Source organism: Aplidium turbinatum, chromosome 18, assembly GCF_918807975.1.
Source record: "Aplidium turbinatum chromosome 18, kaAplTurb1.1, whole genome shotgun sequence".
Taxonomy (NCBI): Eukaryota; Metazoa; Chordata; class Ascidiacea; order Aplousobranchia; family Polyclinidae; genus Aplidium; species Aplidium turbinatum.
In genome coordinates, this window is record NC_137489.1 from 8,606,285 (window position 1) to 8,632,958 (window position 26,674).

The window sequence follows — 26,674 nt, forward strand, 5'->3', positions numbered from 1 at the left end:
GGAACTTCCAGACTGCAACGCCGCAGAAGCAGACGCAGTCCAAAAGTTACTGCTATTGTAAGTGGGTGTGCTTTTTCGAAATTCGTTTGGGAAAACTTGTAAATGGACTGACAATTTTTAAACTATATTTGGTCAGTAGATTAAACCCTCTGCAAGTAGGCTATGCGAAGGATGAATTCCAAGGATAAATGTTCTCACCACGAAACCATTATTCTTGACTTTAAGTTTCGTGCCACGTGTTTTCGATGGGAGTTTAACCGAAATTTATTGGAATCTCAAAGTGTTCAACACTTTCGTAAAAGTTAAAGCCTTCCCCGCGTGTGAGACTGTGATAGCCTATACTCACTAAAGGTTGATGGCGTTTTGACTATCGGTTGGCCTACATGTAGCCTAAGTTACTTTATATTTTTTCAAAACGGTAGTTATGAAAAACCAGACCAAAAATTTAACTTTCATGAAATACATAAAATATAGTCAAAGACTATGTTCGTCAACTACAACTCAAGACCAGCGGCTAACAAGTCAGCCTCCAAATGCAAACTTTGCACGATAGCCTACATTAAGGCCTGTAGCTTATTAAATACCACTGATTCACGTATAGCGACGATTCAAAATTTGGAATGTTTGGAGCGATGATCAATTAAATTATTTGTTTCAACAGCGCCGTATAGCCTACAACGAGTCAATAAAACTCTCATAACACTACATTGTGAATCGTAGGTTGCATTAGGCTATAGCACAATCAGGATGACAGTAAAAGACTACAGGATATAAGTGGTCATCTAGTCAATCACCTCCCCATGCAAATTTATTTGCCAACGCACGGACACAACTTCAATTGGTATAATACAAACAAATCAGGTTAAAATGATAGCCTATACGTAAATTGTTAGGTTACAAATTAAAATTTCATTCCAATACAGCAACAGTTTCTGGTACAAAACTCATCTTTTAACTTTCATCTTATTTTCGCTTCATTCCCAATTACGTTTCTGCTGTAAACCATGTACTTAAGATGCAATGGTGGATAAGTCTTCAAGTTGAACCATAGGCATACGAAGCCGAGCAACGTGATCAAGTTTAACATCTTCAAGTTTATTACATTTACATAAACATAAAACTACGCAACATATTAAGTATCGAACGTTTTCGACATCACAAGATGTCCTCATCAGGAATAATATACATACAAATTAACTAAATCTGAAAAAAATACAATGGTTAACTAAATCTATAAACAGAAAAAAACAAAAAAAACTGCACAGTACTTCTGACTAGCTCAAACTCAACGATAGGCTCCACGAAAATCAAAGGTAACTGCATCAAAAGGTGTTAAACAGATCACATGATATGGTAAAAAGGCAAGGTGCGAAAAAACTAATTTTAGCAACTTTTTTGATATACCATTCTTGGGAAAAGATTCGGTAAAATTTTCAAAAAATCTAGCTAAAATTGTCAAAAAGAAATTTGATTGTGACATTACCCTGTTTATAGAACGTTCAAAGTAGGCAGATATTTTCAGCTAAAGTCGCCTACGCCCTTTGCTCTATGTTCTAATGTCGTTTATAAATTCAGTTGTTTGCGTGATGCAAGCCTGACATACATCGGTATGTCAACAAGACATTTATCGACTAGAGCTGGGGAACACCTGAATTTGAATTCTATACAGAAAAGCGCAATTAAAGATCACATTTTTTCATGTACAGAATGCCAAAATAACGTTTCTATCAAGCAGTTTGAGATCGTGTCTAGAGGCAGGTCTGAGTATCAAACTAAGATCTTGGAAGCCCTGTACATAAAACGTCACAATCCACTTTTGAACAGACAACTGTATGCTTGCGGCTCGTCTTTCTTGCTCTCTGTATTCTAAAATTAGTTTTTTCGCACCTTGCCTTTTTACCATATCATGTGATCTGTTTAACACCTTTTGATGCAGTTACCTTTGATTCTCGTGGAGCCTATATCGTTGAGTTTGAGCTAGTCAGAAGTACTGTGCAGTTTTTTTCTGTTTATAGATTTAGTTAACCATTGTATTTTTTTCAGATGTAGTTAATTTGTATGTATATTATTCCTGATGAGGACATCTTGTGATGTCGAAAACGTTCGATACTTAATTTGTTGTGTAGTTTTATGTTTATGTAAATGTAATAAACTTGAAGATGTTAAACTTGATCACGTTGCTCGGCTTCGTATGCCTATGGTTCAACAAGACAAACTCTCTACCGAAGCTCTATCAAGTCTTCAAGTTCAACATGTTTCCAACATTGAAATCATTTATACAAATCTGCTGCAAGCATCAAACCTAACAACCCTGTTTTAGTAACTTCTGGACTGGCAGTAACTTTCAGACCGCGTATACGCGGTCCAGAAGTTACGGTAACTTTCAGACCGCAGTAACTCCTGGACCGTTACACCGGCACTGATGTAATACTTAGATAGGATTATGTCAAGGAAGATTTAGCTTGTTCATTTTTGATTTAAAGCCTTTTACAGTTTTGCATTCATTTCTTATAGTAGGGGGAAGCTTGTTCCAAACTGTTGGCCCCATGTACCGTATTGATTGTTTGCAAGTGTTAATTCTGCAATATATCGGAATATAAGGAGAATCACTTCTTGTTGTTAGGCTGATTTTTTCGAGGTTTCAGTAGCAATGGCTGAATTTATTCATGTTAAAGTGGCTTTCCTCAAAAGCAAAGCATGAGTTGTAAGGAAAAAAGTGTGGGTTTCCAAGAGGTAAAACTGGAAATTAATTTTTTATTGATTCTATGGTCAGGTTTTAGTTAGTATTTACCTTTTTTGCACTTGTGCTGGAAATCCTAAAAGCGTCTGGCAACACTGCTACTTAAGAATGATGTTTCTCGTAAGTTCGTAACCAGTGTTGCCAACCTTGCGGTTTTCCCGCGAATTTGGGCTTGTTTTTTTCTGGGTTTGCTTGTTTTTTTCTGGGTATGCGGTTTTTGTTTGTTTGTTTGTTTATCTTTATCCTGCATTGCGGGAAAGCGGACTTGAGCGCTATGCATCGGTGTACGCCTTTCGACGTACACCTGACCCACGCTGCAGCCGACTGCAATGTCTGTTTCCGGTTGTCTACTCTATTTATGACTGAAATTTGGTACTACCCATTACTCGAAATCGATCACTGGGTAGAGGCAATTATCGTAAAGTTTCTTGCCCAGAGAAACAACAGCAAGTGCGGGTGGCTAGAGTCGAACATACAGGCTCTCGACTGCGAGCCCAACGCGCTAACCACTCGGCCACTGCTGCCGAGTGGTTTTTTTTTTTAAGACTTGCGGGTTGCTTTTTTTGAGCTTGTTGTTTTATTTTTATTTAAATATTTCATTTTATTGGTATAATTGTTAGATGTTTTAAATTATTATGACATTTTTAAATGTTCTGGAACTTTTGCTGTTTTAATTTTCTGTTTAAACGGATTTAGTATCTGGCAACACTAGAGTTAGTATCCACCTATGTTGGCTATGTTTAACTAAATTCTTTTAAGACAACAGATTGTTGATCAATGATTAAATTAGAAATACAAACGTTAGTGAGCAATATATCACTACTCTCAGTTTTGCAATGACTGTGATTGTAACGAATTAATATTGATTACAAATGAAAAAAGGGAGAAATTCTTTGTAACGGTCGCATGTATTCTATTAACTTTTGATAAAATTTATCGAAAAACATTAAATGAGCATATTGGTTACCGATGTTTGATCTTGTATGCCAACATATAGCTCTAACGTCATAACATAATTTTGTCAATCTCATCAATCGTCAAGTGCGTTGCTAATTCAGCAAATTCTTTTAAGTGTGTTGCTTCGAAACTTATGTAACATATGATTCCATGAGGACACGCGATATACCAAAATTTCAAATAGAAATTTTTAGGGGCCCACGACCGCTTCGAAGGCACCAAAAGGGGTCCACCAAGACAAAAAGGTTGAGAACCACTGCACTAGACACTTTTCAAGAATTCCAGCACACACAACAGTCAACAACTGTCAAATTTATCTCACAATTTTTCATTTTATGTACCGTATTTCAGATTTAATTCCTGATGAGGACACACGTAAGCCTACGTGTCAAAAACGTTTGAGTGTATTTTATTTCAATTATGTTATATTTTATGTGAAATAAAGTAGGCTATGCTAAACCCGCTAAAGTTACTATGTTTTACTTCTCTGTAGAATGTTTTGTATTATAAAAATTTGCCATATTGCAACTTTTTAACTGCTATTTTGACTGTTTTTTGTTGCTTGTTTTTGGGCTTGTTTTTGTGTAAATTTGCTTGTTTTGGGCTTGTTTTTCAAAATTTTTTGCTTGTTTTTGTAACATAACCTGACAACACTGTTCGTAACTCGTTATTACAGTCGTTAGTAAAGTTCAAGTATAGTGAGAATCGCATGTCTTGAATCTTGATGGCTATTTTGAAGGCTAGACCGGTAATTCGTAGTAATCCTATATTGAGCAGTAAGCCTTGTGCTGACCCCAGGAAGTTCACTCCTTTTGAACGGTTTACCATATATTTGACAAAAAGATTCAATTTTATTTTTTGCTGCTGGCGCAAACATGTACAGAACGGCAAAGTAAACATACGAATTTGACACCAACAAAAGGGAAAGATGGCAAAACCCAAAAGTTTAAACCCAAAAGTTAAACCTACTTTGATAAAACAGTGTTACCACTATCTTAAAATTGCACTGCCACACCATTGCTAATGTTAATTACCATAGCTTACATCGCAGTAACATACAATTCATAAAATTAACTAGGTTGTAATGTCAATGCTATAGTACGCCACCACGCTTCGCTTGAAGCCTAGAGCAGGAGAAGGCTGACTTTGTTTTAATTATGCTGTCTGTGTTAACCGACATCCTTTTAAATGTTGTGCAAGTAGGTACCGTACTCTTGGCCACTCAATGTACATTGTACATATATAGTAAGGCCTTATAGAATTCTAATCATTCACCGAAACAATATTTCAAAACACTTGTAGGCCTACATCCCTGCCACTTCAAGTCAAAAGTATAGGCCTAACACCAGTTAAAGAAGGTTGACAATTATTGGCTTAAGTTGCATGTTTACTGCATAGCCTAGCTCTTACCTGTTTTTCCATTCTTTGATCAAGTTATCAGTTTTAGGTTGTGACATATCTGTTTATGCAATAAAACTGTACTGCTGTATTTACCATTAACTTTTAAATCCAATGCCTAGCATGGATTCTTTTTCTGCAAAATTGTTTGCTGCTGTCAATGAAGGTTTGTAGTATGCTAGATGTGCATGTTTTTTAACTTTTAAAACAACCACTTGATCATAGTAGCAGTGCAATCTAGCGCAACTTGATACAGTTAATTTTGTGATATACATGCTAATTCTTTTCAGTTATCGTATTGAAGTACCGTAGTGCGCCTGTCTGTGCACACCTGTGTGTATGACTTTGTAATCAAATTTGTTGTCATGGGGTGGTGTCTGACCAGATTCTTTTACCACTATTTCAATATTATACAATGTATTGTTTTATTCACTGCATTACATAATGAGTGCTATTCAATATCATCTAAATTCAGTTTTGTTCCTACTAGTGGGAGTGGCCCATTATTTCCTTGCAATGATCACCTTCACTCCTATTATCCGTCTCGTTCTTTTCATCGCATCTTCTTCCTTCAGTCTGACTTTGCCTCATTCTTTATCTGTTCTTTCTGGTCGTCTCCGTTTCCTCTTCCTATCTACCTTCAAAGTCAATGCCTTTTGAAGAAAACTTCTTCCTTAATACATGTCCAATGTCCATACCATCTTACTCCATTTGCTCTTGCAAGTTGTTCAATAGTCTTCATCAGCTCTTCAGTCTTTTTCTCCCTCCTCGTTTTTACCTCTATTGCTTTCACCCTATTGAAACAAACATACACACTTGGCATTGAAAAAAATTTTAAGGCCATGACCATGATGGCTAGGGTTTAGTACGGTACATTTAATATGAACATGGTATTTTCAAAAAATTTAACTAATGGACAAATTTGTAAGTCTGGTATAGATAAAAGTAATAATAGTCTGTGTGAGAGAATTTTTAGAGTGTATATATTTGTTTTGCAGGAGAACTTGACACAATCAAGACAATTCTCTGTGAAAAAGATGCTACACCCAATGTTTCTGATGAGGTGGTGTGATGTGATATGATTGATAATAGTAAAGTTTTACTGTAGATTGCACTACATGTATTGTGCAACGCCTATAATTTTTCTAGCATAAATATTAAATAAGTGTGCAGTTGAGGCATGAAATCTATAAAGTTTTATGGTGATAATTCTTACGCTACTTTTTACAAAAAACAAAATTTTGCTAATTTAGCCTTTGAAATTAGCATAATTTTGTTACCGCAAAATATTTGCCAATGTAAAGTTACAGATTATTTAATTGCGTCAGCAATTGCCAAAGCACGAAAAACATCGTAAAATTTTGCAAAATTCTCATATAACCCGAATGCAAACATGATTAGCCAGGTTCGACCATGTCAGCCAGATAGGGTTTTGTTTAATTACATTAGCATTTACCTTGCAATTTCCGGTTGTCAACACTAAATTCAATGGCTGCTTATTATACAGTTAGATAGTTGACTAATTTTAAAATTAGTTTCTTGTTTTGTTCAGACAGGTATGACACTGCTCATGCAAGCGGCATACAAAGGTGAAACTAAAATTTGTGAACATTTATTGAATTGTGGTGCACGGGTGAATGAAGTTGAATCTGGAAACCAGTACACTGCTCTCATGATGGCAGCCCTTACTGGTAAGTGATGTCTTGCACCAATTTTCTATCAAATGAAACCAACCGAAATTACCTTTCAAAGCAACTTTAGCTGTTTTTCCTGGTCTTGGTAGATTCATTTTCTTGTCCATTCTACTCAAATTTTGTATTACATTTTGATTGTGAAATGGTGTATAGAAGTTCGCATTGATATTGCAACCAGGGTAATACATTTTGATGCTACAAGTTACAGAAGTTTTTAATTGCAGGTAAAATATCGACAGTCGATCTGTTGCTTCAGCATGGAGCGGACATCGCCAAGACGAATTCCATTGGCAAAACTGCCGTTGCACTGGCTGGTTTCGTCGGTCAGTATGTCGTGTTTTCAATTGTTTTTATTTAAAATGTTTGTTCATGGTCAATAAAACATATTAAAATGGTTTAAAAACTAAAATAACTAAGGTACTACAAAACTGTGTACCAGACAACCAAATTAATTCGTGTAAGTGTGCATGTTTTGTTTTTTTAAATTGTGAACCCAGTTAGGTAAAGCTGTCGCTTTACAGTGATTCAACAATTGCAGACGGATTTAATTTGTGATTTTGATTTCCAAACTGAGTCACTACAAAAAACGCTACAAGAGTAACTACAACGTCTGCAGACGTTAAATCAATGCAAAAACGACAGATTTTTTTGTCTGGGGAGGATTTTGCCAGTTGGTGACTAAAGTTATTTTTTACTTCCAGGTCAGCACGAGTGTGCAAATTTGATGAAAAATTTTTTGTCTCTTGACAAGCTCCAACCTTACTTCACGAGCCAGGGCGGAAATGAACCGCGCCTTCCTGAAGCTGCAGCCAGGGATGTTCAAAAACTAATTACGTTGTCCAATCCTCATCCTGTGAAGGTATTGAACTCGTTTTCAATTAAGTGAACACTTATCTCGTGCCTGACGAAACATCTTTTGAACCGTAAAGCTCACACCTTTTAACCAGTTAAAATGTGGCATCACTTTAAAGGTTATAATTTCACTGTTGTCGTATGCAATACTGCAATGCATAGGTCATGTGTTTCAATATGATATACCACTGCTTTTTTTGTAAATTTGAGTTTTTAGGTAGTGCTGCTATTCATAGGCGCCGGGTTTTGAAAATTGCCGGGGGGGCAAACTTTCTAGCCGACCGATTGCTTACATTCAAAATGCTGATGTTTGTTTGCGTCTATCTGCCATTGTATATCGCCAAGCTTTATGATGTAGGCTCAGGCCTCGAAATTCACGGCGGACATGTCCGCCGTCACAGCATGTGATGTCCGCGGGAAGTACCATCTAGATCGGTCATATTTGTCCGCCGAGAAATAACACAGGAACTAGCGATACAAATCGTCATTGCATAGCACGAACAATTGTTGCGATAATATATTTTCCAGCGCATTCTAGCGCGCATCTAGAAAATGTGAATACTGTATGATATCCTTAGCTTCCATTCAAGGAGGAAAACTTTCGATTTTTACGTTGCTTCAACAATTGATGACATTGAATCAGCGTAACAAAGGTGAATTCTTCGCTAAGAATCGATAGGAGTACAGGTACTTCTACACTAATCACGCGAAATTTAGTTCAAGTTTTACGTCACAATGTGTGGCTTTGATCTCCGAGTAATATTGATAAGGCAAGGTTGGTTACTAAATTAGATTATACGAGTAGGCTATTACAGCAAGATTTCAGAGTGACTTTACTGAATTTTTAAAAAACCTTCTAAAACCGTAGTTATAGTTCTGAAATGGCGAAGAATTATTATTAAGATAAAGTGATTAAGCATGATGATCGACAGCTAAAACTGGTGTGTCCGCCGTGAGACTTGATTTGTCCGCCGAGATAGCTGCTCAGACCGGACACGTTTGTCCGCCGTCAACAAAAACGAATTTCGAGGCCTGTAGGCTACTTCGAATTATATGCTGGTCACTTTGAACTTTAGCTCTTAATACGGGTAGATACTAAACTGAGCAAACTGCACCTCGTTATTGACACTCCCAAGAAAAAACAAAGCGAAAGAAATCAAGAAAAACGTTTTTCAATCATTGTTACTATGGTTCAACGGCACCATGCTGGCGTTTATCAGCTACCGTACTTCTGTTTCTTTTGTTATCTTAGGAGCAGCGCTCTTGTTGCAACAAGTAGATCTTTTAATTGAGATCGATCCGCAATGAAGGTCAAACTAACGCAAATATGAACTTAGAAACATTTGATTTAGGATATTTTTTTAAATAATTTGCGGGGGGGCAGCCACCCCGAGCTAAATTCACGGGGGGGCGCCGCCCCTCCGCCCCCCCGGAGTCGGCGCCTATGCTGCTATTGGTATTAGGATGCAGATTGACCAGTAACCACCAAACAAGTATTATTTCACTCCCCAACTACTTAGAGAACTATATTCAGATAACTTGCAAGCTCTTACCATTGTTCCTATTTATTCTGTGCTGCTTTAGCGTGTGCAGTGCTGTAGTTGGTACGTTGTTCGCGAGGACACACGAAAACAATGAAAACTGTAATGTTGAGACTGGTTTGACACACGTAGACGCTAGACAGTAGACATATGGTGAACTACTGAACAGTCCTCACTGATTCCAAGTTATTTAGTGTATATTTTGCAGATAATATTTTGCGTGATGGACAGCCCAGCCTTGTGCGACGCTGTTGTATTGAACAAGGCAGACGCGGTTTTACATGATTTGCTTGCCAAGTGCGTCAGATCAAAGTGAGTGGAGAAACATGTTGGCCAAATCCAGACGTTTAATCAATGTAAAAATGGCGAAGTTTGCTGTATGGGAAGGTGGGAAAATGACGGCCTATCAAAGTGGTCCAGAAAACACCAAAGACTCTCAAAAGCATGATATAACCGAAAAACTTTTATTCGCTAATATTATTATACTAGTATTAATGATATGGTGGTATATTAGTATTAGTGAAGCTAATGATATGGAAATACATTTAGTAATTTGACTTGCTAGTAATTGCTAGATTTGGAATAAACGCCCATAAAAGGCCTTTCAATCACCAAACGCAGGAAACAGACATTGCATCAACGCAAGAAAGGACTAATTTACTGATTGGGCAAATCCTCACTTGTATGTTATGTAACAAATAAAACTGATTTTTTCAATGTTCTGTTACGTGTTTTTTCACTTTTGCAGGAACGATTTCGACGAAATGTTAGCCGTGAAACTGCATTACTTTTCCTCTATTTTGTCATTGTGCCTGGAATTCATGAACAAAAATCATACCACTGTTTTAGATCCTCTAGTCAAAAAGTAGGTATTTTTTATTGAACTAGTTGCAATCATAGGCAATAGAACACCAAAGCAGGGCTCAACTTCTTCCTCAAATCAAGAAATCATGTATTTGTAAACAGATTTTTACTATTTCGTGAAGAGGTACTGTAGGTAAAGGTAGTCGGAAGTCCCATACTCAGTTCTGAGCTTTGGAGAATGATAAGAGTAGGGTGGCCAGTTCCTTTCTCTCCGCCGCCTTTCAGCAACTATGCCAACCAACTTATTACAGTTACACCATGGGAAGAGGTGAACTGTGTTTATCAATAACCAGCTTAAGCTAGGAGTCGAAGTAGGTTCGTATAATTGGAAAGCCAACGCCTTGTCCGTTGCACCATCCCAGCATTATTACGTAAAGAATCGAATATCTAAACGTTGTTGTTGCTTCAACACATTTGTATACACTTTGTTAGTTTGAGATATTTCCTGCTGCATTATCCATATAGTGCACAAAAGTTTCTTTTATGTTTTAGAAACAGTTGTTCTAATTTTCTAACCCTCACACTTTCACAGTTACCAAGAGCACGTTGTTGTATCTTGACACGACATTCAGTAACATACTTGAATGTGGACAGAAAAATAAACTTTCTCTCCTTTCTGTCTGCTTAATTTTAAGTCTTTATTCGATTTTTACTTAAACCTATACCACTGACTTATATATATATTATATATATAGTAGGCTATTACAACGCGAAAATTTCATGACCCATAATACACAATGGCAGAAAAGTCTCATTTAATTCCAGGATGCTGCATGCCGATGGTGACGCCTTCCAGCTTGCTGTGGAGACCACGATACGAAAGTCGATCTTGACTTTTCCTTACCCGGACCTTCCTTTGATGCAGCAGTTTGTCACCACGATACACCCCGTTGTCATAGTAAGAAATCTAGTTTTCATTCCAGAAAAGCTGGATATTGTGTGAGACTGTTCGTAAGTCTTCTTGTACTTTATGTGACTTTCAATTCTTACGTTGGAGACCGATGGGTTTGTGTTATGATGTTAAAACTTCTGTTTTTTGCTCGACTGTCAGTGTACGGGCTCTAACTTTGTTTTACGCCGTCATATTTCTGCAACTGAGCATAACAAATCAGTCAATGGTGTCTTTTGTATGAGTGCCAATTCATTTTCGTTTGGTGAGTGATGAATTTGCAGCGATAGCGACAGTAGTCCTATCACGTAAAAGCATCACACTAACCCTAACTTTAGTAGCTTAGATAAACTAAACTTAATGCTGGTTTCATCACCAGGGTTCCAACCCCACATCTCTTTCCTGTCTCTTAACCATGTTCAACGGCATGCAAGCTACGTCACTGCGTCATAACGTTTGTGAGGCGTGTGCGACTGACGCATCCACGCTACGTTGCAGTGCCTGCAAGCAGGTGAGTTCTATTTATAAAGCCCAACGTTTCGGCCTCGCGCTTGCAGCTCAGTGTTACGTAGGTGCTGTTGTCGTGCATGCTTCCTACCACAATGTTAAACCATATTTAAAACTGTTCAACTGTCACACATCGCGTTCCTTAGAATACTGACTAATGACATATGGACGTAAAGAAAATAGCGCTTCGATACTTAAACATCTCCAGCCTGTTGTGATCTATATTGTGGAGATAACTGCTTAAGCTTTCGTGTTTTCCAGGCATGTTATTGTTCCAAGAGATGCCAGAAGTCTCACTGGTTCGTTCATAAGAAGTTTTGCAAGAAAACCAAATCATGACGTCACAACCGCCGTCTGTGTATCACTTTCCGAATCGTGTTGGTGCTTATGTACATTGCCGTGTCGAAAATTGTATCCCAATGTGCGAATCATAACAATTGTTGTGCTTACTGCCATCGTTGTTTTATAATAAACTTCTGTGTATCGTTCATTGTTTGGGATATGACGCGAGAAGCGTTGGGGCATGTACTCGGGCTACCATTTGTCCTCTTCTTTCAAGATAAATAAATAGTTTTCCGAGACCGAGGACACTCAAAAATGCTCAAATGTCTTCTATTTTGGCGCTTAGATTTTCAACAGGATTTTATTGTGTGACTTCAGCGACGGCTTGTAGGCTACGGTACTTGATTTCAAATTTTTTCTGTACCAGTGTAACATGCTGATTTATAGATTCCACAAGATATTGGCGCACCTCGTTAAACTGTTGTTGTAAACCATTCTAAGGTGTTCTTTGCAATATATTAAACGCCTTTGTTTTGGGCTTATCGTGAGTTGTGGTGGTGAGTGCGAGCAGACCTGTGAGTCCACTTGTGAGGAAATTTCCTCATTTGAGAAAATGTGATTAACAAATTTATTTAAAAGGGAATTTGTGACGAAATCAGAAAAAAGGAAATTAAAAACGAGTAGGCTACACGTGGCCTAAACCACAAGGACAAAAGACAATAAAAAATGACCTAAACACAAAAAATTGAGAGTTTATTGTATTTCTATTTTACGGTCCTCACACTTTTACAAAGAAATAACTCTATTACGGTACCCAAATGTATTCCATATTGATTTATTGCCCTGATAGCTTTGGCTCAGTTGGTTAGCGCGTGACTTCTGGAACGAAGAAGCTTCAAGATCAAGTGGTGCTGACTCAACGCATGTTAAGGACGCTTGGCTTGAGATATAGCATGAGATACGACGCTTGAGATACGCATGTTAAGGACTGCTCTCCATTCAGCGGCATCTAATGGATGGAATAATTCCTTGGCAATAAAACTTTAACAATCGGAAACTTCACTCTATCAATCTCGGTGACCGGGCCTGCGTCAGTGATTCAAAGCCTCTACAAGTATGCGAAACTGCCAGGATTAAGCTCTTCAAGAAGCTTTCCCAGTCCGAGGATAAAGATTCGATCAATCAACGATTTAAACGTTGCTAATAACCAAAAGAGTTTTGCTACATGAAGCGAATCAGAAACAATGCGCAAAAGAGCACCGAGCATAACGTCGCTCATACTACTGCAAAAAGCGTAGCGTTGATAGGCTACTTGTCCGTTTTTAGCCTCTTAACGGTTGCGTATGTGTACAATTTCAATAATATTCCATCGGGGAGTATTCCATGCAAGCAACTATATAATATCGTTAAAGCTGACCTATTCCCTTCTGAAAAACGTTGGCATTGCCACCTGGAGAGGGAGATGCTGCCTGATTTTTCACATTTTGTAGATATTTGCCATCGTAGCCGTCTGACTAAAACTTTCTAGAATCAGATTTTTTGATCAGTTTACCAAAAGTTGGCTAAATCTGGAAGTCTTGAAGCATGTAACATATCAGGCAGTAGCCATGGTGAAGGGAACTGCAAAATATTCATGGCCCAAATCCATAGCCGGGGGTGCAAGTGGGTCGGTCGCACCGATTCCTGAAAGTGGACGAAGATTGGCTTACTTTAAATCTTCGTACCATCTGTAACCTGCGCTCATGCAACATACACCTCGAGTTTCTGCACACATTGCCCCGTGTATGGTCAGTGGCCCTGACTTGGGGGTAACTTCCAGTTTCACCTTTCACGTCAGACCTTTGAAATAATTTCAAACTCCTTAACTCAACCGGAACGACCGAAATGCATCACCGAAATCTTCAAAATCTTCATTGTTTTGACAAGCAGGGTTCATGCCTATTTGAACACAATTGGAAATGTGATTGTAATTTAATTTCGTCTCGAATTTCTGTTGGTCTCCACTGCTTCGAATTTATGTTTAATGTTGGAGTTTTTACGTGATTTAACGTGGAAAGTAACCGCTCACACATCTTTTGGCCAACCTTTAAAATGTGTGTTTCATTTTTTCTTGCCTTCAACCACACTGCAGTATATACTGTAACTTTGTAAGTTTTATATTGTATGTTATTCGCTCTGAGGATACGCATTGTTATGGTGCGCGAAACGTCAGCGAAGCAATAAATCAACCTGTTTGTTGTTACTTTCACTTTCATCAGATGAATGTAGCCACTAGTGCTAGAAACGATTATTGTCCTGATGAACACCCAAACTTTTTAGTATTCATGACTGTATTTGGTCGATAAATACTTGGCCCAGGCAGCAAAATGTCATTTTTACATTGATCCAACGTCTGGGGCCATGCCCAAAAGGGTTTTGCTGTCTGAGGCACGAGCTAAGCCGACAAGGTTCATAACACCACGGCACGTTTTTGCAAAGCAAACTCACTGTAAATATGTGTTGATGAAAACGATAAAACCTACTCGGAATAAATCAAGTCATGGCATACGGACAGTAAACATCTAATTGAGGTGATGGATATTAAAGGCAGGGATATCTAAAGAAAAATCTTTTCTAATCTTCTTTAGATATCCCTGGTTTAAAGCAAAGGGCAGGGGGTAATGGCTGAAAGTCCAAATGAAAGAATTATCACTCAACCCTGCTTGCAACTTCAACAATGGCGCATAGTAGATACAAATGCATGCATGCAGGTGGTGTGGTATGTACTGACGGTGAAACGAGAAAATAGGAGTACGAAGCAGGTTTTAAATTACTCGGTTACAATTTTTCTTTAAAGTACAATATTAGCCTACCAGCTTTGACATGAAGTTCCGCAGAGATTTGGGTCAAAGTGCACGGTCCATATGTCAACAAGGCGTAACTACATTACAGCCAGTCTACATCGAAACTATAATTTACAGACGTGCGATAACAACGATGCTGATGTAAACCTTTAAGAGAATGGCTTTTTGTGACTGATTGCCTTTTGAAACTAAATAACCAGAAAAATTGCACTTGGCAGGGGAGATATCAATGCAAAGAAAATGTGATCCGGTTCGAACACCATACGCCCCAGACAAAAAAAAATCGTCATCTTTACATTGATTTAACGTCTGCAGACGTTGAATCAATGTAAAAATGACGAATTTTGCTGTCTGGGGCTTTTTAGCTTTTCTTCAGCCCTGCTATATGACGTGTTTATCAACGTGATAGCTCTGACAGTGAGTCTCCGGGGGCGTCATATGATGTTCACATATCTCACATATTGTTCACATATTATATCCTCCACGACGTAATCAAACAAACACCTCTTTCAAGCAAAACTTGCATTGAGCAATGAGCAACGACATCTATGCACTGGTGGGGTAAGAAATTTTTATCATTTTTGTGGTAAATATGACACGAATCTACGAACCTTCGTTGTCAAAAGTTTGTTAAAAACCTGTGATTTTTTTCGACATCAAAACCACATTTTAAACTTTACATACACTACACAGTTAGGACATTTTGCTCTGCTACTCAGGCATCAAATCTGTTTTTTTTGCGTGTGCAGACGTTGAATCAATGTAAAAAACGACAGATTTGCTGTCTGAGTAGTTGGCATGCTGTTGCGTAGACAGTACTTTTGTCCTGGACAAATAAATGACGAGAAATAAAATAGGGCGCAAAAGTACAGAATTAAAAACAAGAAATCACTGCTAGTGGCTAATGCCATGGAGTGGTATATTTTGATTTTATTTAAAACCCAAAACAAAATTATACAGTACATCGCAATCCAATCATGTTGCCTATGGAACAACATTAAAAGAGAAAGGATTGACTTTAAAATTTGCAGTTCACATTGCTCACAAATCTATTGTGTGCAATGTAATGTCAAGCTTCGACCTAGCCTAGATCCTATGTAGGCTTGACAACAGTCGAAAGCTAATAACGACATCGCAATAATCTAGCTAACGTTGCGTAACACACAGTGCAAAAGAGATATATATAGAATAGCGCGGCTTTAAAGACTTAGGCGTTGAATCAACATTGAATAACGTAGTGAGATAAAATTAGAAATTTGTACCCACTTTGCATCAAAATTGTCTAGATGTGGCGTTTGTACAATCAACATTGACGTTGGTTGCTAAGCCGACAAATTACGTCTATTCAACATAGTCTGATGTGGTATCAATGCATTTGAAACAACTCGTTCCGGCATTGCAGCAGAATGCAATCATGAGCACATAAAGAAACTGTTAATCATTGGCCAATCATTTCTTTGAGTCGTTACCGTTAAAGGGATTGGAGAAATTTCTTTTGTTAGCTGGCACGACCCAATCCCCGGTCAAACTTGGACGTCGATATTGCTCGGTGGTGGCAGAATTGAACACAGGGACGGTCTCCACCGCTGCAGTGGACAAGGACTGAAAGCAAAGCCAGCGAATGATAAGGAAATCTTTGGTAACTTGGCCACAAAATCAGTCCTTTTTAGATTGCTTTAACGTCTTCAAATTTGTAATCAATATAACTGATAATCACGTTGTTTTTAACGTTAAAAGACGTTGAATCGACAAAAAACTAGTCGACTTCTGCCAGGAGCCGGATTAAAAACTTGACTTTTTGTATCTCTTTAAAGTTGTTGTATTGAAGTTCAAGTGCGTTAGAATTAAACCACAAAGCAAGAATGATACACAGCCAGTCTTTCAACGGCACATTCAACGAGGAAATCACGTTTGTAAAAAATTAAAATATACCTAAATGAACAAATACAATCAATAAATAAGCTTTGAATGATTTATTTTTTAAAAATGTTTTTTTTTTAATTCTTGAACGTCTGGAGACGTTGAATTAATGAAAAAAGGAACTGATTCGCTGGTGGGAGAACCGCCCTAGACAACAAATCGGGCCTCGTTCACATTGATTTAACATCTGCAGACCATCTTTTAAGGAGCCATCTGATGACGTTGAATCAATGCAAAAAAGGAATGATTTGTTGTCGGGCGGTTCCCACACAAAACGGCATCTTCAAAGCGAAATTGTGATGTGATCATCATGAAAAACAAGATTGCAGTTACCTTCAAATAAACATAAGCATCCGTTCCAAAGCCTTCCATGGATTGTATTTGGAGGTCACCACCCAAGTATCTGGCGTACAACCTTGAGATAGGCAAGCCATAACCATAACCGGCCTAAAGATAAACGGGTGTTATCAAAAAAGTATCTTATCCAACCACGCAGACGTTAAAATTACACAGCTTAAAATAAACTGTGAACATTGAGCCTTGACTTTTTGCCATTGAGCCATTGCCAACTACAAGTTGAGTATATTAACACTGAAACTTAATGTTTGGATGAAGGCAATCCACATTTGTTCACGTTCATTGCTCTCGTATGGCAGCCCATGGCTGGGTACACGACTAAACCTTTTGTAGAAAAATACACAAAAACAATGTCTTTCATTTTAGGAATGGTAGTTTCAGAATCTAGGCAGCAAATAAGTCATTTTTTACGTTCAGATAATAAGTCAATGTGAAAAATGGACTCGATTACGGGCTGGAGATTTGCTGGAAAAACTGTTGCGATTTAATTCGAAGAAAATCATAAAAAAAAGTCATGATACATTCAACAAAACCGAAAGTAATATTTAAATACTATTGTTATGTATTGGTTCCGTGTGCAGCTTCTATACTGTATCATAGCTTGTGCAGCCATATACGTAGTATTAATTATCACGTTTTAATAGCTTTTCGTTCCATGATTGGTCGCTTGTTAATTCTTTTTATGACTCAAGTGGGCACAACACATCTTCAAATAATGCGTTAAATTAGAGGAGTTTTTGTAGAGCAATGATCAGCATTCAACAAGAACAATATATTGGTTTGAAAACGCTATCAACAATGTACAGTTGTATACTTTACAACAAAGAAGCGACTAAACAGAAAGGATCGGATGTACGATTAAGTTAATCCTGGGATTAGCTAATCGAAAATCAGTTTGCGGCTAGGTCATCTAAGCATCAATATAATCGGCGATTCTAATCAGTTGATCAAGTTTGGTGCAAAAAGAAAAAAAGGCTATACCGCGGAATATGCAGCTTGATCGGCCGATTTACTTAATCGGTGATGAGTTACTGTTGATGCATTCAACCCTAAATGTTTCATCTCAACCAGTAAGTCAATCCTTTTTTATATCGATTTAACGTGTGCAGGTGTTGAGACAAAGTAAAAAAGGACTGATTTGTTGATTAAGAATAACTTATTCTTGCAGCTTTATTCCCATTTCAAGTGGGGTCGCGGTGCAGATTGCAGTCCTCCAAGAACAACTAAGCTAGCGAAAAAGATACATTCGGCTTACCAAAGGCGTAACTCGAGCGTCTTCGCTGCGCGGAGGTCTTGGAGCTGTACTGTACAAATACTCGAACCACCTTGTCGTCACTTCCCTTGGCGCGCCGCCGCCTACGTCCGATATCTTTATTCCGCAGTCCGTGGTTCCCTTGGTAACGCTGACTTGCACAAGTGGCACGTCACAAGCGTGCGGATGGTTTTCCATAGTGGCGCGCATTGCATTCTGAATAATATGTTGTTTATTGTTTTCGGCTGACAAGATTTCAATCTTTTGCAATAACAACTGTGAAACTTGATCCGGTAGCAGTGATTCAATTACAGGAAAGTAAAAACCATGAACCCAGAGAAAAAAATCCATCATTTTGACCTTGATTCAACGTCTGCACACGGAAAACGGATTTTTCGGTCTGAGAAAGTGCAACAGCCCACTTTGGACTTTAGAATGGTTGTACAATTGTAACAAGTTTACCTTGAACAATTCAAAGCAAATATGATGAAGGTGGGACGGAGCGTAGATGATGTTGACGTCATTTTCACTGTCCACAGCTAAAAGTTCACAACATGTTTATATGTAGCACCGACAGTGTAATGATCCAATGATACTTTCGTTCAATCAACACCATCTCGGACAACAAAATTCGTTATTTTTACATGATATAACGTCTGCAGACGTTGAATCAATGTAAAAATCACGGATTTTTGCTGTCTAATATACTACCACAATTCAATCAACAAGTGCATTGAGAAGCAAATGTATTGGGCAATGGGCATTCCTTGTACACAATAATTGTTGGCACGGTCACTCACAGCCGGGACTTGGAAGAGCTGAAACCTACTCCTTTTCTGCATTTTTTCGTTGCAGAACTTCCGTAAATTAAAAAATATTTTGATTTTTTTTAAAGTGAAAATATGCATTCTCAAAATTTTTTTTTTTACAAATATGAGAAAAATGTGTAGCTCCGGAAACAAGTCTAGCTCATCCTTTATAAAAAAATTATATCATCATCCAAATTAGAGTGTTGTTCCCACGAGAGTGGCAGAATATTTTTTAAAGCAACTTCCTTCATTGTTTAAATTTTTTGTTGCTTACCTGACAACTAACTCATACAGTAATCCAAATTATTCAAACGTCAACACACGTGATGGCAATGAAGATTAATTGAAACAAAAAATAGTCCAGAAGCACACAACAGCCACTTACCGTTATGTACTTTAATGTCTAATGAAGGAGCACCCAGGTAGTATTGTTCACAAAGAAACTTGGCAGTGCTGTAGGCATCTTCCACCACTAAGCGTACGTTGCAATTTGGATCTATTGCTCCGAATAGCTTGGGCGTCTTTTCAGAAGACTCGCCAAACAACAATACTAAACACATTTGCCTTGTAATACTACAGTTATATGGCGCATTTAATTTCGATCCGTTCTCTTCGCCTTAATCTGTACGGCGCTAAAACAGCGTGTGAAGAACCGATGAACATTGTTTCTAACGACAACTGCAGTCTGACAGAAATAACGCAGCAAAATGCGATTACATCAGAAAACAATAGGCCAATTTTGGCTTCTTCGGAATAGTCAAAAAGACAAAATGAAGCAAAAACTACAAAAGAAAAGCTTATTGCGCTGCGTGTTGGAGTCTCCCCAACACCTTACGAAGTAATAATGCGACGCAAACGACCAAGAGTTGTCAAATATGGCGAGTTGCAAAATATTAATTACGCACTTAACGTGTTAAACAGCCAATCAAAGCAAGTACGATTATTTACGTACTGTGTTGGTTGATGAGAATTCGAATTCCTATTCTGCTGGTGTAAAATCGATCAAGAAAGTATTGGATTTTATCCTGATAGTTCTCAGTATGGTCGTTCAGGTCTTTCCACTCCATGATCCCGTGCGCCATTGTTTCGACAACGTTACGATGTCTGTGAATGATTCCTTGCAGAATCCGGTTGAAACTGGATCAAACAAGATAATAATTAACGTACCTTCGTATCAGCCTTAATACAATCGCTGCAACGAAAGATGGAGATTGCCAAAAGATGGAAATTTGCAATCACAACGAGTGAAACTACCAACAAGAAAGCCATAGGAATATTATTTTCATGTCCTGTCAGGCAGATAGCAAATTATTCTGGATCAATAACAATGAGGTAATAGCCAGGGCTGTGGAGTCGGGCGAAAATTATACGACTTTGACTCCTCGATTTATGACTGGCCGACTCCGATTTCAGTGCTGGCAGATTTTTGAAGGTTGCCAGAGTTTTTTAAACTTTTGTTATTTTTCATTTTTTTAAATTTAATTTCAGTCATATAAGTTGCGATCGAAATTAAATCGACTTTTTTAAAAATTGGCAAGAACAAACACTTCTATTTTCTGGTAACGTTTAAGAGTGCAATACAGAGAACAAGAAAAAACACATTGAAAAAATATTGCAAATAATTTTTTTATTGTTCATCGTTTTGTACGAAGCCGGAGTCGGCCTTGTTTTTTGACGACTCCGATTCCGGACATGCCAAAATCCTTCCGACGCTACATCCCTAGCAATAGCTGTGCACAACGATCCAAAACAGAAAGGAAATATACCAAGATAAAAAAGCAGTATTATCGTGATGTACTTTTACAGTTAAAGGGAAAAAAACAAACAAAGCTTTCTTACCGATTGAGATTCTTTTCGTCAATTTTATTTTTATCAAAATCGATGACTTCCTCAAAAGATTGTTGATACCAAGAAGTTACCAGCCGTGTCGAAGGCATAGCCAGAAGATGGTCGGGTAGTCGATTCATTTCCTGGGCACAAAACACCAACATGCTTGGTTTACTCAAACCAAAAACAACCGACGTATGTCTCGTTGCATTTATTCTTTATCACAAGTCAAATAATATGAAATTTTCTAATGTAGTGCCGTTGCTATAATACTTGGTAAAATTATATTGTTCTTCAATACGCAAGGACTTTAAAAGGAAAAAAAAAGAACTCAAGCAGCAAAACGCACAAGCTGTAAACACCAGGGTAGTGGAGTCCGAGAGATTTTGACGTGACCGGAGTCGTTAAAAAAAGGCCTATCTGCTCCTTTATGATCAAAAACCAAATCATAAATACAAGACAAAAATAATTTAATAGTAAACTTTAAAAGATGTTGCTATTGGTGTTGTCTACCAAATCTGAATACTTTCTATTTGAAAGTAGTAACAATACTTTTCATTTACAAAGTAGTAACATACCTTAACCATGTTGGCCAGTCTAGTAGGTAGTTCTTGCCTCAGCCAAAAAAATGACATTTTTTCATCGCCAGTTTTCTGAGCTGAAAAATAGCATATTAAAAAGATTATATTTTTGTGTGATACTCACTACTCAGGCTAGATATAATCAATAGGCTATTGTTGTTTAGCTAAAGCAAGAGCAGTCAACTGTACAAGTTGCAATGCAGCTTATTGGAATTCAAGTAACTGTGTCAAATGAAGACAATCCAACCACCAATTATCACTGAAATGCTGCACAATTAGTCCATAAATCAAGTGTCTGTTTTTTAAAGCTCAAGCTTCATTCGCAAGTTACCCAGACAACTATCCATCAACATAAAGCTTTGCAGTTAAGTAGGTCTTTGCAGCATTGCATTAATTACTTAGTTTTGGGCCTATTTTCTAAATGTTTTGTTTTATAGGGTAATAGCGCGTTCTAGAATCAAGACAAAAACAAGTTTTGCTACTTGATGACTGGAATGACACGCCCATTAAATCTTAACCAATAACAACACAGTGACGACTGACGAGTATTAAGGAGAAGGTGACAACACACACAATAACTGCTTGGTAGATTTCAGCACTGAGAAAAACAGCCAATTAACTCTCAAAACTCATTAAAATCCAGCAGATATGCTTGGAATTCGTTTTAAATCGATTGATTGACTGATGATATCGCAACTATTGGTTGAACAATACTCTGTCAAACTGACTTAAGTTAAAAAGTTGAAAAACGCTTTATGCTGACGCAAAAAAGAGAACAATACAACAAAAGTATACATTAATCTAAATACTGCAGCATCAAAGCACAGAAACGTTTACAATCTCAAATAAAGATTCTGCTAGTGTTCCACACTGACAGATAAAACTAATTTTCATGGCACAAACCAGTTTGACAAGATTTACCTGTCTTCAAAGTGGGCCAACTATAAACTATATGTATATATATATATGAGAACGTGCCATCAATACTTCACCAATAAAATCATCAGGGCTTAAAAATGAAACAGATAATTAAGAAGTTATTCATTTTTTTAATGTTATTTAAAACCAATTATTTTGCGACTAGTTAAAAGACCTGTACACTTTGTTCAGTAGTATTAGTATGACAGAACATATATACTGCTATAATTATTAAAATCCTTCAATAAAGCTTATCATTCAAAGTCAACATTGAGAAACCAGCAACATCATTTGTACAAGCTGTGCTTTTGACACCTAAAATTAGTAAGTAGCTGTAGGCTACTTAAACAAATCATGCATGGGTGATGTAAAACCACATACATCCTGCAGAAAAAGAACATAGCTTTGCCAAACAGAGCTTTTACATGATGGACACTATCAGTAGTCTCAACAATTTGAAGAAGTGGTAGTTCTGGGACCCAAACACTGTTAACAACAATATCTGTCCAATGTCCATGGAACATACAAATGGACATTAACCCATTTGTGCCGAAAGTAAAATTACTTAAAAAAAATTGTTGAAAATTTAAATATTGCATAATCATGACCTAAAAACATTTCACAATTAATTTTTTCTTAATTATGTTAGTACTTGTCGAGAAAAAGACCGTCCTACATACAGGACGCCAGGCAAATCCGCTATCAAATTTCGCAAGTTTCCTATGCGTAATGTGTAGGTCTAATCGTTATCGCTCAAAGTGATAAATGGGAAATGTCTTGTCATCGAGCATTTTATTGAAATGGAAGTTCACAAAATACGAAGATGAAAATTAACAAAGCAACACATCACTGATACAAGTCACTTAACGGATCGAAATCGCTTTGAGGCCGAATTGGCCTACGTCAAGATGCCCTCCATGTAAAAACGCCAAGAGGAAACTAAAATATTATCAAAAATTTCAGTAAATTACGATAATTATGTTATTGTTCTAAAAACAAACACAACTACTTTGTTATACAGCGTAGAAATCGTAGGGAATCGCTGTTTGATACCGCTTGATGCGTGGGAATTGATTGACGCTTTTGCTTCATTTTGCTAACATGTGTGCCTAGCGACCTATATATAGGACACCTATCTTTTGAACCAATTTTCTCAAAAATTTTGCTGCCAATTAAATCTAAACATTTGCTGTAAAATATGTTGATATATAACGAATAAAGACAATGACAAATATTTTTGGAAGCCTATTTGCATATGCAGATTTATTAATATAATTTGACATGTACTTTCAATATTTCAGACTTAACAAAGTCGGAAAAATTGAAAATGATGTCACGTCTCAACCCAAAACGCAATTTTTGAAAAAAGTTGTGATATTATGGTGCAAAAATACTCATAAATGTATTTTGACTTCGTCTAAATCTAAAAACTGAACGTGCGAAGAAAAATTGTAAATTTGAGTAGGTGTCCTACATATAGGACGCTAGGCATAAATGGGTTAAAAAAGTAAAAGATCTTTTACTTCATTTGATAAAAGTTATAGACTTTTGTTTTTTTATTCTATTTAATTTTACATGTTAGGTATCTTCATTAGTAATTACATAGTAATGGATTATATAATTTGTTTGATTGTTTACATGGTGGCGCAACATGCAATTGTTATGCCACAATACCTAACCTTACCCTTTCAAGAATTTTATTATTATTTTTGCTCTTGAAATGATCATACTGAGGATGCTGTGATGGTGAAATCAATTTATGATTGAAAAATGAGGCTGGTAAACTGTTTGTTGCATTGAGTAACAGGACTATACTAAAGATATGAGACAGTCAACCGCTTCAAGTGGACAGTTTGCTGGGGTGGTTTACAAAAAACAGAAAAGTTTTATTAGTCAATTGTCTTATGTTGTCTATAGCTTTTTCTATATAGACCACAGTGGCGAAAAAAATATGCTTGAGGACATTTAATGTGCAATAATTTACTTATAACTCAAACAAGACCTATTCGGCTACACTTTGGATGAAAATAGCTGTTAGATGCAAATGATATCAAAAAAAAGTTTTGCCAAATATCTCACAATTTTGACATAACAATTCATTGTTTGTTGCTCAGAATAAACCTATGCTACAGTCGTTGTTTGATTCTGCAAGCAGCATAGATTACAACTAGATAGATCACTACATAGATCACTTTTATTGCACATTCTGTGCATTGACTTCCTTATGAGCTCTCAAGAGCAGATGGCTCATGCTTCCAGTAGCTTTCCAATGACTTTGAAGATTTTTGTTGCAAATGATTTAGCTAAATTCTTAGATATCTTAATAATACATCTGATCAGCCAACCAATCTGCATAGCGATAATCTATGAAATAAATTTGCTTTTTTTTCTGCAAGATCCTTCATGAAGGCATGAGAATAGATGAAAGACAACATTGGCTCTTAAATTTCACCTTACTAATGTTAGAAATTTTCTGGAATGGCTCCTCGTTTTTTGTGTCTGCTGGAAATTTAAGCTAAGTTATTAGTCCAAATATCCTTGTTGGTTTTAACATTCAATATGATTTTTCTGATGTGATATGTTTCTGTGTTGAGCATAGCTCAAAAATTTTTTTTTGAAACAAACATCAAGGTAAAATAGTTAATTCAAGACATTGACGAGCTTGTGGAACTGCAAACCTGTAACACTGCTTTAGCTTTAAGCGTAGATTGTTATGTGATGCAATGTATTGTGGAATGACTGTGACATAACAATGTAACTTTGACATAACAGAGTTCATGCTTAAAGGTCAACAATTCCCCTGATAAGCACTGTGAATACATGACCATCAAAATTTTAATTTGAAGATGACCTTTTTTAAACTTTAAGAATTATGATCCCTTTGATTGTTTTTGTACAAAAGTTCATCCATTGATGATACAGAATATGTTTAATATCAAAAAAGACGTCAAACGTTATATATATCATAACCCTTACGAGCACAGGCATCAACTACATGAGTGGCAAGGAGCTGGTGCCAAGTAACAGAAACAGAAAACTGTAACAGAAAGAGGTGAGATGTGTCTGGGCTCCAATTTTTTGTTATTACAGTATTTAAAACAGCTTTAACAATTTTACGGTCAGAAAACAGAATGTACTCTTTATGTCTGTAAACTTGTAACAGTAGATAGCCTATTTATTGAGATTTTGTGCATTTGCAGTTTGTGTATTATTTTGTTATTTTTTGATGTTATTTCGTTGTTGTTGTTCGTTATTTGTGCATTTGCAGTTTGTGTATTATTTTGTTGTTTTGTTTTGGATATGGACAGCTTTGTCTGATGCAAATAAATTATTATATTATATTATGCAAATGCACTTTTGTATTTTTCAAAAGTTGGCTTTGTAAAATGTCTTGTAGTGAACATGACAAGCTGTAACAAATTTTGGTAACTTTTATTCTACTACCGTACTTAATAAATTTGGTGTTTTCTAACTTGTCATATATAATATATATATATAGTTAATTTCGCATTCCATAAAAACATAATTCCTCACAAACTCACTTTGTATATTTGCGTTAAAAGAGGGTGTACAAAATGTGAAGAGATCTGACAGTAAAAGATTACAGCATTTTCCAAGCCTAGCTTTCAAAACGTTAATGAATAGAGTGATGTTGCCCTAGTCGATTCAAGTAGGAATCTAGTAGTTGGTAGACTGATGAAGATACTGACCCCACCACAAACTTTTCATTGCCACTTGATAACAACACGCTGCCAAATGAAATCCCAACTCATAAAGATTTTACTTCGTAAATGAGATATTTAGTTAAATTAGTTTAGTTAAATAAGAAAAATATTCTTTAAACAAGTTAGTTACTTTCACTGTAAGCCTAACTAAATGCTTAACAAGCAAAGAAATATGTTAAAACATACCGAAATCCAGAAACTGACGTAAAGAAAGTGGGCTTGGTGAAAAGCGACTGTAATGTTCAATCATTTTTTGTACCGAGTCATGCTTCTTAGATGACTTGGCAGTACTATGCATACCTGCTTTGAGCAATTTGCTAAATAGACGCATTTTGTTTAACATAAAAGCACACCCTGAAACATATAAGCTGAAACACCCTGAAACATAAAGATGAATAAGAAGTACTCTGCCTTGCAACATCTCATATTAATACATGGTAATGGCTATTTGACCGGCGCCGGTCTTTGAATCTGAAACACTATTTGACCGGTCATGACGTCACTATTTAGGCATTTTTTTCTTTTTCTCTTTCAAAGCAAAAGACGAGAAGAGTGCCTATATAAGTTCTAAATTCAACACCTATGTTGAACTGATTCGGTGGCGCGTAGGATAAGTCTCCGACTGGCGCTCTAGAGGGAATGAGTTCGATACTACGCGGAAGCGTTCTTTTATTTTTAATTTTAAACTAAATTTTGACCCGAATTGACTCAATCGTTA

The 26,674-nt window shown here is 36.9% G+C and overlaps 2 protein-coding genes across 3 annotated transcripts; one reads left to right on the forward strand and one right to left on the reverse strand.

Moving 5' to 3' along the window:
• Window positions 1-12,260, forward strand: LOC145787738 (ankyrin repeat and MYND domain-containing protein 2-like). Of its 2 annotated transcripts, none has more exons than XM_082599546.1 (10): window positions 1-57; window positions 6,094-6,158; window positions 6,648-6,786; window positions 7,014-7,112; window positions 7,491-7,648; window positions 9,391-9,494; window positions 9,931-10,047; window positions 10,812-10,944; window positions 11,315-11,446; window positions 11,704-12,260. In XM_082599546.1, exons 3-10 carry the CDS (start codon window positions 6,654-6,656, stop codon window positions 11,779-11,781), a joined length of 954 nt encoding a protein of 317 aa, XP_082455672.1. In that variant the 5' UTR covers window positions 1-57; window positions 6,094-6,158; window positions 6,648-6,653; the 3' UTR covers window positions 11,782-12,260. The 2 variants fall into 2 exon arrangements, with proteins under 2 accessions (XP_082455672.1, XP_082455671.1); XM_082599545.1 differs by lacking the exon at window positions 1-57 and adding an exon at window positions 5,133-5,261.
• Window positions 12,261-13,926: 1,666 nt separating this feature from the next.
• Window positions 13,927-26,330, reverse strand: LOC145787352 (pyruvate dehydrogenase (acetyl-transferring) kinase isozyme 2, mitochondrial-like). Its single transcript, XM_082599077.1, has 9 exons — window positions 26,143-26,330; window positions 21,311-21,390; window positions 20,745-20,875; window positions 19,858-20,042; window positions 19,291-19,455; window positions 18,559-18,635; window positions 18,100-18,312; window positions 16,821-16,934; window positions 13,927-16,169 (listed from the first exon to the last, which is right to left on the reverse strand). Exons 1-9 carry the CDS (start codon window positions 26,297-26,299, stop codon window positions 16,017-16,019), a joined length of 1,275 nt encoding a protein of 424 aa, XP_082455203.1. The 5' UTR covers window positions 26,300-26,330; the 3' UTR covers window positions 13,927-16,016.
• Window positions 26,331-26,674: the final 344 nt, after the last annotated feature.

Excerpts from the sequence above, each read along its gene's own strand:
- LOC145787738 (XM_082599545.1), top strand. The coding sequence starts at position 5,210 with ATGCCTAGCATGGATTCTTTTTCTGCAAAATTGTTTGCTGCTGTCAAT. Across the intron at positions 7,649-9,390 it reads CCAATCCTCATCCTGTGAAG|ATAATATTTTGCGTGATGGA; the intron begins GTATTGAACTCG and ends TATATTTTGCAG. Across the intron at positions 10,945-11,314 it reads CGATACACCCCGTTGTCATA|GGTTCCAACCCCACATCTCT; the intron begins GTAAGAAATCTA and ends TTTCATCACCAG.
- LOC145787352 (XM_082599077.1), bottom strand. The coding sequence starts at position 26,299 with ATGTTAAACAAAATGCGTCTATTTAGCAAATTGCTCAAAGCAGGTATG. Across the intron at positions 21,391-26,142 it reads ACGTCAGTTTCTGGATTTCG|CTCAGAAAACTGGCGATGAA; the intron begins GTATGTTTTAAC and ends GCTATTTTTCAG. Across the intron at positions 18,636-19,290 it reads AGACATTAAAGTACATAACG|CTGTGGACAGTGAAAATGAC; the intron begins GTAAGTGGCTGT and ends GTGAACTTTTAG.